The sequence below is a fragment of the Otolemur garnettii genome, unplaced genomic scaffold (genome assembly GCF_000181295.1).
Source record: "Otolemur garnettii isolate 467f Iridium unplaced genomic scaffold, OtoGar3 scaffold00007, whole genome shotgun sequence".
Classification (NCBI taxonomy): Eukaryota; Metazoa; Chordata; class Mammalia; order Primates; family Galagidae; genus Otolemur; species Otolemur garnettii.
Genome location: NW_003852402.1, coordinates 37728163 through 37742910, shown reverse-complemented (window position 1 = coordinate 37742910; position 14748 = coordinate 37728163). Strand labels below are relative to the sequence as shown.

The following is a 14748-nucleotide window of genomic DNA, read 5'->3' as shown; positions in this document are numbered from 1 at the left end:
GCAGAAGTTGGTGTGTTCTCTCTTGTACTTGGCCCTTCTGCTTCTGACATCTAAGGATCCAGATTTTCTGCCCTCTGGAGGACCTAGCGTTCAAGGTGGCATCTCAGGAGAAGATAATGGTATCATCAGATGCTCAACCTGCTGGCTCCCTGACTACAGATATTCCAGCCTCTGGAACTCTTAGCCAATACATTTCTGTTTGTTATAAATTACCCCATCTCAGGGATTATGTTATGATGGCACAAAATGGACTAATACAGACCCTATGTATTAAAAAATTCTGAAATATTTCAACAGTACCAGCTTAGGCTTTCTGGTGATTATTTTTCTACTCCTCTACTTTTATTTATTCATTTATTAAATATTTAAGGCTGTATCCTATAACTTAATGCTAAGAGATGCTGTGGATACAATTATTAAGACATCAGCTTTATTCTCAATTTTTTTTTTTTTAACATTTAAAGGAGGTGTTAGCAAACAAGAAGCTTTGCTGTGGAACTGTAACTGATTTTGAATAAAGAAGCAATATAGTTTCATGGAAGGTGAAAACATTGGTGATGAGACCCCAAGGGTGGAGTATTGCACCCCATTCATTATAACGCACTTCTCCTTTATATTAATGTAATTTCAAGTAGATTTCTTTGGTAGTGAAGCCGCTCAGGGTGTTTTTCCTTCTCAGTGACATTTTGGTTATGTGCTTGCAATTTCACATAACAAATGATGGGAGGCGCTGTGGGCCTTTGCATGTAAAGTCTTAAGGGAGATAAGTTCACTAATCTCAAAAGGTGTCAGCTGAAGGGAGGTTTTTGTCTCCCTGGCAGCAGAGGTTCTTGGGTGCCCTGATAACATTCATTCATCTGGGACCATACCAGTGTGACTGCTCTCTTTTTCTTCTTACCCAAGCTTGCTAGTCTTTCTTTTCTCTACATTTGCTTCAGTTCAGAAACACGCTTCCTATGTTCAGCTTGCTCTCACCTGTTCAGCCCCCATTCTACCTCAGATCCTTTCTATGTTGATTTACCTGCAGATCCTTCCTCAAAACATTTTTTAAAAGTCATTATTTTCTGATTCAAATTTGAAAGAGAATCTAATTGGCTAGAGTTGCTTTTTCTGCCAGCATTAAAGTCTTCTGGCTGGTAATGAATGTATTGCTTTGGGACATAACCTGTGGCTGCCTGCAGGTATAGTATCAGTGGGGACTTTGTGTAGGAAACTTACCCACATGTTACCTTGAAATGCACTGACAGTTTATGTTTCAGAATCATTTGGGGGAATATTCTCTATGAAATCTTTTAATACTTGAGAATAAGGGGTTTTGAGGAACCCATAGGACACACTGATGTTGACCTTTCCCTCTAGCTTTGTAATCATTGCGGATTATGTTGCTTAGCAACTCTGGAGCATTTCTAAACCTAATATTAACTTGAAATACATTAGAAATAAAAATTGTGGAAGTGTGACTCCAGGCATTGCAATTGTTTCAAATTACTGTCAGTATAATGTGCTATTATGAGACAGACCATACAGTGTAAAACATTACTTGACATTTCAGATTTAATATAAAGAATAAAACTAACATTGAGGCACTTTAATTAATAGTAATAGAAATAAAATGACAATAGAAGGCTTTTCAGGCAGCTTTTCCCATCCTTTCATCTAAATAACTCTTCCCAAGAGGAAGAGCAAAGCCAAACCCCAAATTATATGCTTTTTTCTTCTTTGAAAATCATTCAGAAAGGCATAAAAGTATGGCATTATTTTTTTTGAATAGTAATGCCATAATCATGTTCATGACCTTTATTATTCTCCTTTTCAAAATTTAGACAATGCTTTGCAAAAGGATTGTTTAAAGAGAAGCAAAAGCTCTTCACAGCTATGTAGGAAAAAGTGGGTTAGAGAGAGACATATTAATTACTCCATCAACACTGTTCATTAAAAACCTATCCTGTAGGCATTATGTTGTAGTAATAATTAATAAGATGGGAAGAATGTAGCCAAGTAAGAGATGTATCCAGTAGATAATTCATTTACTAATGACATGAAAAACTAAGTGTGCAGAATTTACACTGAGACCTGTATAATTTCTAGACATTTAACGAGCATTTCTTACCATGAAAATAAACACTGAGCCATATGTCTCAAAATGAAAAAGATTAGAGAAGTGTGTCTGGACCTTTCAAAATTGGACATTGAGTGCCAAGAGAAATGTGGTATTCCTAACTTTCCTTTTGATGAAATCCCCACATTCCACAGTGAGTAAAATGGCTTTTAGAAGAACTGGCTTTTAACTTTTGGGGGGGGATAACAGACACTTAGAAAATTTGACAAAGCCTATTGACTTTCTTCATAGAAAAATGATACATGTGCCGGGTGATGAATATGTTAATTACCTTGATTTAATCATTTTGCATTGTGTGCATACATCACGTCATAATGTCACGTTATACCTTGTAAAATGTATAATTATAATTTGTCATAATGAATTTCCAGGGTCTATAGAACCAAAGACTCCACCATAAAGTTGGGATATAAAATTAGAAATCTTGATTCTGAAGATCGTGTTCTTAGTGGATGGAGTGGGGAGTCGGTGAAGGAAAAGGGTGTAAATAGAGATGGAAGTGTTAGATTTAAAGTGTGTGAGGCTAAATTATGTTATTGGATAGTGAATATTCTCTATACTCTAAAATTTACTTTTCTCCCCAACCATTGCTATACTCTTCCTATTTTTTTTTTAACAAGTGGCATAAAAACTAAACAAAACAGATTAGACACTTGAACTTGTTTAGTAACGAGACCTTGGACAATTAATTAATCCCTCTTAACAACAGTTTTCTGATCTGTAAAATAAAGGTAATACTGAACTCAAAAGTTTAACTGAAGTTCTGAATGAGATAACATATGTGAAGTTCAAAGCAAGTGCTCAAATAATATACATTATTTTATTTATTAACACATACCGGTTTTGTTTCTATTTAAATTCTAATTACAGTCAAATAACTATTTGAACAGAAAGCTCCTTAAAATAATCAAAAGACATGTTGTCTAAAATGAAAATATTTAAAGATTTATCTTTTTTGAAATTTATTTTTATTTTTTATTAAAGCATAGCTGTGTACATTAATGCAGTCATGGGGTACAGTGTGCTGGTTTTAGATATAATTTGAAATATTTTCATCAAACTGGTTAACAGAGACTTCATGGCATTTTCTTAGTTATTGTGTTAAGACATTTATACTCTACATTTAGAAAGATTCACATGTACCCTTGTAAGATGAACCATAGGTGTGGTGCCAGCAATCACCCTCCCCACTCCCCTCCCTTTCCCCATATTCTTGGGGCTACAATTGGGTTATAGCTCTCACATGAAAGCTATAAATTAGTTTTATAGTATGGCTGAGTACATTGGATACTTTTTTTTTCCATTCTTGAGATATGTATCATCTTGATGGTAGTTTATGGATGAAGAAAATGATAATGGTTGGCATCAAAATGGAAAAAAATTTTCTAGAACAAAATCTTACCAGATGTATTAGAAGTGTTTAAAGATTGAGCTATTTTATTGTATTTCCACAAAATTGCTCATGTTATTAGATAAAGACATTTAATTTTTTTAGAGTTGTTTTTCAATTTCAATGAAACCTAGACTCCATTGTAAATCTTGGTTTTCTCTTGACTTATTAACAAAAATAACCAAAATTTATGTGTATTGTATATACTTGTATCAATAAACTGTTTTTATATTTCAGAGTACAGATGATTCAGATATATCTGTCATTGCCCAGAACAAGAAATGCTTTGACAATGATATTGTGTGTTCTAAAAGCGTTTTGATTTCAGTTGGGGATACTGAAATTTACCTGCATGATTCTCCTTACAAACAGGTTAGTGAATCATTTCTTTTAGGATCGTTCTAACTTGTCCTGAGGATACTGAAAATAGAACACTAGTGATTTGGGATACTTCTCTCTGTACCTGTTTCCAAGGTCTGCATTGCTTTTTCTTTGTCATTTTATGTGGCTTCAGTCATACATGACCAGTCTATTTTGTTGATACTTTGTTTGTACCACATTCCATATTACTATTCTTTCCTTTGATCTTCATTCCTATGGTCATAATTTCAGCCCTAGCAGCCATCACCTGTTGCCTTGACTACGTCAGTAACCTCCAAATTGGACTTCCAAGCCATCTTCCCTTCAAATCCATCTTCTTGCACAGCAGCCAGGGTGGCTCTTCTAAAATAGAAATCTAATCTGCCACTCTGGTGTGTCAAATTTTTCAGATGGCTTCCTATTGCCCTTACAGAGCCTTGCCAGCCTGGCTGCTGCCTTCCTCTCCTGCCTCACCTTTCATCACTTTCTGCTTCAAGCCCACATTCTGGAGGGTAGAGCTTTTTACCAGTCCTTCACGAGTGTCGCTGCTCCTAGCTGGATCTGACTTTCCATTTTCTTACACACTATGTCTTGTCTTAGCTGCTTCAGGGAGCTCCTCCCATGCCCTCAAGTGCCCTGTTGAGCATGCAGCATGCTACAGTGAGGTTGTCTTTCCCAACTGTCTGCTCTGTGAGAATTGGGACTCTTGTTTATTCTTATCTACTTGGAGCCAGCCCAATTTAAAAAAAAATACATTTCCTTCCTTCCCTCCCAAAGTACAGTATATTAAAACCTGTACTAATTATTAGGGCTATGACAGTGAAAAGACACAGTACTTGGCTTTAGGGAACTCATACTCATGTGAGGAATAAATAAGCATATCCAGCCCTGGTGTTATGTAGGGTAATATGAGCACACCTGGGAAGGACACCTGAAGCAACCCAAGATGTTTAGGGTAGTTGTCCAAAGCATGGCGTTTAGAGTTAGTCAGTGCTGGTTCAGAGCCTCTGTTCTAACACCAGCTGGTTGTATCACTCTGGGGAAGTTTAGAGTTTACTTAATCTGTCTGAGCAGCAGAAATTTCCAGAATTTGGAATGATTTTAAAATCTGAGGGTGGGTGAAATGAAAATATAAAATAATGAATTTTAAGAAATGGCTTTCTCCTCTTCTTTACCATCCTTATTTTTGAAGGCCCAGAAAACATGCTGTGCATGAAACCATTTGGACTGAGTCTTAGAGCATGAGTAGGAATTAGCCAGATGAACAGAGGGAGTAAGATGGCAATCCTGACAGAGCAATAATCCCCGTCAAAGGAGCAGAGTTGAAAGATGGAATTGCATGTTCAGATTATTGCAAGTGGTTTAGTTTGGCTGAAGCACCGTGTATGGGAGAGTGGAGGGTGTGGCAGAGAGACTGAGGGGGCACCTTCTGACCAGCAGTAAGGTAGGGGGCACGTGGGCCAGGGCTATGGATGAGGGAGCCAGGTTCAGGCCACGTAGGCTCTTGAATGTTGCAAGGTATTTGAGCCTCATGTGCCAGGAAATAAATTTTGGAGTTAGAAAGTGCATGATCTGACAAATGGCCTTTGAAAAGTGACCTCTTTTCTGAGATTTTGAGAACAGTGTTTCTCTAAGTTCAATCTGTAAATCTTTTTCATTAAAATCATCTGCAATTGTTACAAGTGCTGGTCTCTGGGCCCTGCCTCAGTAATTGGAATGGCTGATGTTGAAAGTGAAATTGGTATTTTTAATGGTACCTGTGCACACTAGAATTTCAGAACAGTTGTCTTAGAACCTGGTTATGCCTCAGTCAGAACCACAGCGGCCAGTGGGGCAGTAATCAAACTTTGGGCAAAACAGTTTCTTCAGTCATGCCAATGTATTTTTTTTGCAGTTTTTGGCTGGGGCTGGGTTTGAACCTGTCACCTCCAGCATATGGGGCTGGTGCCCTACTCCTTTGAGCCACAGGTGCCACTCCCATGTCAACATATTTTTAAAGTAGTTATAGCAGTTTGGTATAACCATCAGCTAAATATTCCTTTATAGGTGAAGATTCTCTATAAGTACTCTAAGAACAATATGTTTAAAAAAAAACTCGAGAAGGAAATAGTAAATACTCTCATAAAGAGAGTTTGACACAGTTTTGAAGTGACAAATACAGATTGATGTAACTGTCAACTTCCAATTTTCACCTCTATGCAGGTGCTGACGATTCTCTGTTATGTAGGTTGTGAAGTATGAAGATCAAGAAAAGTCATAAAAATGGTTTGACCTTAGCAAATGTCCTGCTGCCATTTTTTTCTCAAACATAAAAAGTGAAAGTATTATTTTAAATTAGATGGATTGCCCATCCATGGGAAGAAAAAAGGTCTGTTATTTTTTACATGAACACACAGTTCTAATTTCACTTTGTATCAGACATATAAGGTAGAAATATTTTGTTAATTTATTCAAGCTGCACTTTAAAAATGTTCTACCCGTCCACATTTCTAATCTACCTTTCTCAACATCCCTGGGGTTTGTTTAAAATGCCATAGTTCTCATCTGAAGAGGTGGTCTCTAATTTAGACAATTCTGAATACCTCCTTTTTCTTTTTTTCTTTTTATTTTTTATTATTTTTTTTTTAAATTTTGCTTTCATTTTTTTTAATGGAGACAGAGTCTCACTTTGTGACCCTCAGTAGAGTGCTATGGAATCATAGCTCACAGCAACCTCCACCAACCCCTGGGTCCTTGGGTTTAAGTGATTCTCTAGCCTCAGCCTCCCTAGTAGCTGCAATTACAGGCACCTGCCAGAACGCCCGGCAATTTTTGGTAGAGACGGGGTCTCACTCCGGCTCATGCTGGTCTTGAACCTCTGAGTTCAGGGCCGTCCACCCGCCTCGTTGGCCTTCCAGGGTGCTAGGATTACAGGCGTGAGCCACCACGCCCGGCCGATATCTCCCTTTTCTAATGAGAAATATTATTAACCTGAAAAGTAAGGATTAGAGCAATTCCTTTTCACCAAGGAGGATTTTTCTTCTTGTAGTAAACTGTCTTGTCAAATGAGGTGCTTTGTCTACAAATAGAAAGGAGTGATTTTGCATCCCAGGATAACTGATGTGGAACCAGACTGTGAGCGAAAGACAAACTATACAGTCAAAGACAAATCAGATAATAAACAGATACTGAAAGGTGCAATGAAATTTACAAAATTCTACTGCAGAGAAAAGCTCGGGAGCAGGGCAGGCCACACAGTTGAGGTGGCCTAGTGCAAACTGAAAACGTGGGACCCCTTGTTCAAAACTGGAAAAAAATCTTTGTTTTTCGTTCTCTGGCCCGGCCTCTTCTAACGTGTATCATTTAATGCCATGTTCACGGGGCCCAGGGGCTCTCCTGGGCGAGTGCAGACTCAGTGCTGAGCGCCTTGCGGTAACTTCAACCTGACGCTTGGGTGCCCGAGCCCAAGGCCAGCTGCCTCTGCCTTGTGGGTGGAACATAGCAGGGGTCTCCAGGGGGCAGCAGGGAAGCAGGCAGCTGCGAGTCCACGCCTAGGGGGGCAGCAGAAATCAGGGGCCGTGAGTCAAGGCTCCCACGGCCTGCCCGGCATATGCTTCTTTATCGCCTTGGATTTCACTGACAGAACACTGCAAAGGTACAATTATCAGAGTTTCAAGATGGCAGCTACAGCGCATTAAACCCCAAAGTGGGCCCCTCTTCTGATATAAAACTCTGCCATTGCACTGTCCAGATGGCCACCAGCCCAGCCAGTTTTGGGGATGAGAGCTCCATTGAGGCGGGCAATCAGGGGAGGCCTCCCTGAAGTGGAAGTCCTCCCACAGTTGGTGGGAATGAGGGAGTTAGACCAAGAGCTGGGGGAAGAGAGTTCCCAGCAGGAGAAACGCCAAGTACACAGGATTGAGATGGGTACAAGCTTAGATTAATAGGAAGAGCAGAAACAAGGCCAGGATAGCCGGAGCTTAGTCGGTGAAAGTTAGGGATTCAGGAGAGGAAGGATAAGCCCAGGAGAGCCCATAACAGTATCTATGGTTATGTCTAATATATAATGTTCTGCACAATGTATGGATTACATATTTTAAGCATGACTTTGGGCTAGGACACTGAAAATGGATATGACTACATTTATTTCATTTTCCCTTTGAAGGGTTTATTACAAAGTCTACTGTCCATAGTCTTTTTAAACTATGCTTTTGTTACTACTTAAAGGAGAAACACAACCAAAATCCTATCTCTTTCACAGTTTTCATTCTGCTTCTGGTTATGTTTGTTTTCCTTCCTTTGATGTAATCACGTGTTTTGAAGTTAGTATGTGAGTTAATGCCAAGGTCAGATTCCACGGAACCATGTTTAGAATACAGCCTTGCTCAGTGAGAATAGCGCACATTCCTGCTATCTGAGGAAGGTACTGTAAAATTTCCCAATGTGTTCTGTCTCTAATTTCTTCCCACTTTTATCCCTTCTACCAAATAAATTATTGTCATTTAAGATACAGACCTGATTTGTCACTTCCCTGTTCAGAAGGCTTTGCTGACTACAGTTTGCACATGTGATAATTATCCCTTACCGGGAACTTGTTTGCAAAAGGTCTCAGGCTGGGATTCCGTGCGCTGTAGCGTTTCGGCGCTCTCCTTAGTCCTGAAAGAATCTTCCCTTTCCTGCCCCTAAGTCTTTATTTAGCCAGTTATTTTGTTTGGTTGGACGTCTTCTCCATTCTTTCTCCCAAGCCTCTACACCTACCTATGCGTAACCTCTGAAGGGTCAGCTCGTATTCTCACCTCTTGCAAGAAGCCCCTCTAAGTCTCTTTGATATTAATTTATCCCTCCACACACATGTGAACACACACAGTTGCTCCCTTTATCCACAGGGCATATGCTTCAAGACCCCCAGCGGACTCCCGAAACTGGATCGTACTGAACTGAGTTGCATCAGTCAGAACCCGTTTCTGTCCCTGTCCTCCACCTGCACCTTGACGCCTTTTCCATCTACACTAAGCCCCACCAGGCCCTGTGGCTGTAAATTTTTCAGTACGAGGTACAATAGCAAAACGAGTACGCATTTCTTTTCTTTTCCCTTCTCCACAATATCACAGATAGGAGATTCATTCTTAAAATGGATCTTCGTGACCTCAGAACATGATTTTTTTCTTTCATTATTAAATTGAGAACTTTCGCATTTCCCCTTAGAGGTGGTGTCAATACTTCAGGCTTCTCTTGGGCAGGATTGTGAAGGCAGCATCTCCTAGCGAACGCAATCGTTCCAGTTTTCCATAAATATTTGGTGAAGTCAGTAGACTATTTCCTGTAGAAACATGAGCAGCACCAACGTTCTGCTGCACGTCAGGTCGCTGTGATATTTATTCATCCTAGATGTAGAGTATCTGCTTCAGCAGGGCCCTAACTGCCCTCTGTGTCCATCCCTTATTTGTACTCTTTCTCATGTGGCTAAAATTCTTTCTTTGCCCCTTTATCCAGGCCGAGCCATCTGCAGCTGTGTGTCTGGTTATCAGTTTTGTGTATTTTCTATTTGTGCACTTGTTTCATCTTTTCTTACAGAATTCAGAGAAGACATGGTCAATCAATAAAACTAGTACATAGTTATTTGTGGATATTAACTTAATTAAATTGATACATTTTGGTTAGAGAATATGTTATTCATTCTTTTTTTTTTTCAAATTTTTTTTTTCTAAAGAAACAATCTGGTTTTTTTCTGGAAAATAAACCTACCTACCAGCTTTGGAAGGCTGGCTACTACATAGTGGTGTACTTTCCAGAGAAAGATATCACTATTCTTTGGGACAAGAAGACCACCATTCATATCAAAGTTGGACCGCAGTGGAAGGTAGGTCAAGTTCATCTTCACAAGAGATGCAATAAACGAAGTTATATTTACCTTTTGATGTTTGATGGAAAGGAAATGATCAGTGTTTTCCTTTAAGAACTAGGTAATATTTTTCTATGAGAAAGAACTTGCCTGAGTTTGTGTGCAGGTCTTTTTAACTTTATGCTTACAGTGTTCAGTTTTCAAAAGTTACTTAGGTCAGCTCCTTTTATCTCCTTTTGGCTTGGCTATGTGATTTATCTATAATGCAATGAAATTGTACTATATTTTCTGCATTTTCCTCCACATTCTGGGCATTCTTATAAGCTCACGTACAGTACAATTATTTTTAAAAATGTAAAAGATTGACTATTATGGTGCTTAGTTCTAAACCCTTAGCAGTCACTTTTATACTTTATATCGCTATAGTTTTGCCTTTCCCAGATATCTTATATCATGGAGTGTACAATACATAGCTTTGGGGTCTGGCTTCTTTGATTGGCAAAATATGTTTACGATTCAGCCATGTCATTGTGGGAAGTAATGGTTTTACTCCTTTGTATTGCTATTGTAGTATTCTGTTGTGTGGGTGAACCATGGTTTGTTTACCCACTCAGGGCTGAAGATTCAATCTGAGTTGTGCTATTTTTGGCAATTTATATTTTAAATTATTTTATATATATCCCCGTTCACTATTTTATGAACTAGTGTTAAAAATGTTTAATATTTAACATTACTTAAAACATGATTAAATATTTTAAATTTATATCTTAAAGGCTTTTTTAAAACATTGGTTATATTTTAAAGCATCTGGTTTATTTGAAAGTGAGATTGAGGCTCGGCACCTGTGGCTCAAACGGCTAAGGCACCAGCCACATACACCTAAGGTGGCGGGTTCGAATCCCCAGCCCGCCGCCAAACAACAATGACGGCTGCAACCAAAAAAATAGCCAGGCGTTGTGGTGGGCGCCTGTAGTCCCAGCTACTTGGGAGGCTGAGGCAGGAGACTCGCTTGAGCCCAGGAGTTGGAGGTTGCTGTGAGCATGATGCCATGGCACTCTACCCAGGGGGATAGCTTGAGGCTCCGTCTCAGAAAAAAAAAAAAAAAGAAAGTGAGATTGAAACTCATAGATATATATATATAATTTGTGTCAAATTAGAGAAAAATTCAGATGGCTGCAATATATCCTCATAAAAACATAGGAAATTTAATTTTTAAAAAGATTTTAGCCAAATGAGGTGGTTCATGCCTGTAATCCTAGCACTCTCAGAGGCCAAGGCAGGTGGATTGCTTGAGCTCAGGAGTTCGAGATCAGCCTGAGCAAGAGTGAGACCCTGGCTCTACTAAAAATGAAAAGACTGAGGCAAGAGGATTGCTTGAGCCTAAGAGTTTGAGGTTGCTATGAACTAGGATGCCATGGCACTCTACCAAGGGTGACAAAGTGGGACTCTGTCTCAGTAAAAAAAAAAAAAAAAAGATTTCAATTTATGCTGTTGATTTAAAATGATTGTATGTTGAAGTCACAATCTTTCAGTTGGAAGGAGGATAAAGGCCAAAGACCTATTATTAAGTTTACTGGCATCTTACATTCCTTTGCTGAATCTGAAATAAAGTTTAGTCATTGGTATCTTTTTTTAACTAATGTTCTCTGCCATTCTTCATCATCTATCCCCCTTTCCTTATTTTTTGGAAACAAGTCAATCATTCATTTTATACATCCTCCCCCACTGATACTTCAGCTTTTGGATGACTTCAGTAGTAGTGGCACTGTCTCCAGATGGAAGTGGTTTCTGATAGCACAGGCTCCATGGTAACAGGTGGTTGTGCCAATTGTAATCCTAGAGACCGAGGAGACCTCCTTCACTATCAAAGAAAGGATGCATTCTGTTCTTCATTATTGAAGAGACAGTTCAGCATCTTTAAATTCAAGGTTTTTGGTGACTCACACCTATAATCCTAGCAATCTGGGAGGCCGAGGTGGGTGGATTGCTTGGGCAAGGGGATCACTTCAGCCTGAGAATTTTAGGTTGCTGTAAGCTGTGACATCACAGCCCTCTACTAAGGGTGACAAAATGAAACTCTGTCTCAAAAAGAAACAGATATATATATATATAAATGAATAAATTCAAGATTTTAAGGAGGAGTCCCATTGTCTTTGGAAGACTCATTGCTGCAAGTTCTTCTCCTTCCTGTAGAAATAAAATTTTTGATATTATTTTGAAAAAATCCAGTGGGTAATTATTAATGTGAATAGTTCATTTGCACATTGCAGTAACCATTTTACAACCCATAACAACCTACATTATCTTTCTTATGTATTGTATTACAAAACTTTAAACATATAAGCCAGGACTTTCATTATCAAAATGTAACATATAACAGGTCTTTCATTATCAAAATGTTACATGTGTGCATAAATTATATACACACACATAGATGTATATACACACATGTCTATATGGTAACATTTTAATTATACTTTTCCAAATTATTTGTTATCAGTTGTATCAGTGCTAAGATGCTGGTTAAGTGCCGATAAACAGGATTTGGAGGTTGGTAAAAATGTTTTTGAGAATTTAAAATAATTACCAAATATAATTAAATAGGTATGAATATCCACTTTCTTCAAAAATTTATTTTTTAAATAGTTGCTGTGCAAATTCGTAAATACGTATTTTGAATCTTTCCAAAGTTTTAGTGAATATGAATCCTTAAACGTTAAAGTGAATTTAGAATATATCCTGTTGATTTTATTTTACTTTAGAGCAAGCTGTCAGGATTGTGTGGAAACTTTGACAAATGTACTTCCAATGATATGACCACATCTAATAACTTGGAAGTGAGAAATGCCCAGGTGTTTGGAGATAGCTGGGCATTAGGACAGGTGAGTTCAATGGATGTGCTTTAAAAAAAAATCATTTTGGAATATTTTTCCACTAAAACATTTCATTCTCAAAGGAGAATTTATTTACGTAATATTATTTTTACATGAATTTTTAGTGATTCCCGGTTGATGAGCTACTGGCATATTCATCTTCTCCTGTAATTTTGGGGACAACCTAATGATGTAAAGAATGTCGTCTCCATATTATAGATAAAGTTGAGGCTCAGAGCAGTTAAATGCCGTCTAATATTACAGAGACAGAAAGTAGCAGAGATGACATTCAAACTTACATCGTCTCTCTGACGTTTTCCTCACCAGAGTGAAAGGCTACCAATATGTCTTCATTTCAAAGAATGGTAGAACTTTTGCCATCTCAAAGCAATAAATAAATGAAGGCAACCGTGTTTTTAGTGTCACATGAGATAAAGAAATGTGTGGGGATGGCTTTAGGGTCAACTACCGTTGGGAACAGATGAATAAATTAAGTTATAGATGGTTGTCTTTTGAAGGACTTCTTGGGACAGTACGTGTATATACTTATAAAAAAAGGATGTGTTTGCAGGATTTCCTAAACTTACTAAAAGAACCTATATTTTTATTTAGTGATTCTCAAAAAAGTAATGTTCTGGGGGACACACTTTGAAAGTATATGAACTAGTTCACAAAACAGTCAAGTTGGAAATTGGTTCACTCTTCCTTCTACTTTTTTTTTTTTTAGCTTCTTGATCTTTTTAATTAATTGTGTTTGAAACACAATTTACTATTGATTACTACTTGGTTAACTGTTTCACTAATTTGCCTGGTTTACCTAATGTGTCTATTTTTTTTTAAAGAATAAAAAGTGGATGGGGTTAAACATTTATCTCATTTGGTCAAATCTGAGTAGTATATTTCAGTTTGGTCTCAGTTTAAGAGCACAGAGATTATATATTTTAATCTCCAAAGTAGCTGCCATTCTGAGATGCAAAACCCTTTTAATGCTATTTTCTATCTTGTCACCTTTAGAAGTTTTTGAGGAAATTATTTAAAAATATTTTACATTTCCCCTATCTACAAATGAATTAACAAATAACTAATTTCTAATAATGCTTAAATATTTACAGTTCTCAAATAATTTTAAACCCCTTCAAATGAGTTTTTAAAAATTCATATCCAAATGGACAAAGGTGACCCTCAAATCATTTTTTAATTCATTACCTTTTATTTAGTGCTTAATGGTTTCCATTACACATAGACACATAATATGAATAATTCTGAGTCTCGGCCCTTAAAGAATTTAGAATATAAGGGCAGCGCCTGTGGCTCAAAGGAGTAGGGCACCGGCCCCATGTGCTGGAGGTGGTGGGTTCAAATCCAGCCCCGGCCAAAAACTGCAAAAAAAAAAAAAAAAAGAATTGAGAGTATAGGTTAGTAGGTAAGGCAGGAAAATTAACAATACAAATTCTGAGAGAAGTGCCCACAAAATGGGGGTTGTGATGTTCCAAGGTAAGTTTCTGAGGGGATACCTGGAGATGAATCTTAGAAGATTTAGGGAAGCTAGCAAACTGAAGCTTACACAAAGTAGCAAAGATATGATAGGAAAAGAAGGGGCCGTGGGACGTGGAGTGAATTTCAAGAAATCCAATATAGTTGTGTTGTGGGGTTTGACACAGGGAATGGCCAGGGTGCAAAGCACAGAGCTGCCAAGTCCAAGGGCAGGAGCCTCTGATTATCCAGCTGGAGGGGTCAAGTCAGTGGAGATTTAGAAACTTACCTAAATGTGAGAGACCTTGAAGATTAAAAACCGTCACCATCTGTTTTGAAAGATTATATTAGGGGTTTGGACGCTTCAGGAAAAGTCTCCTGAGTCACCAGGTGGATGCTGGTGGCCCTTCTGCAGAGAGGGACCTGTGGTCAGTGTGGGCAGGACGATGGCGTGGAGATGAGTACGGTCGGGAGGCGTTGAGAGAATAGTGACCGAGAGATATTTAGATGGAAACTTCCGGTTCTGAAATTCAGCAAGGAGATCTGGGATGAAAACAGGGATTTGGCAGTTGTTAGTAACTCTGAGTGGTTGGAGCCAGGATAAGTATACAGAATATGAAACTTCAGGTTCTGAAATTCAGCAAGGAGATCTGGGATGGAAACAGGGAGTTATTAGTTATTAGTATTACTAATAACAGGCAGTTATTAGTAA

The 14748-nt window shown here is 38.2% G+C and overlaps 1 protein-coding gene across 1 annotated transcript in view; it reads left to right on the top strand.

Moving 5' to 3' along the window:
- Positions 1 to 14748, top strand: part of OTOGL (otogelin like) — a 154454-nt gene that overhangs the window by 68124 nt on the left and 71582 nt on the right. The window contains exons 26-28 of the mRNA XM_003783387.1: positions 3747 to 3881; positions 9559 to 9708; positions 12453 to 12572. Of these exons, the coding sequence (XP_003783435.1) occupies positions 3747 to 3881; positions 9559 to 9708; positions 12453 to 12572 (405 nt within the window). The remainder of the gene's footprint in view (positions 1 to 3746; positions 3882 to 9558; positions 9709 to 12452; positions 12573 to 14748) is intronic.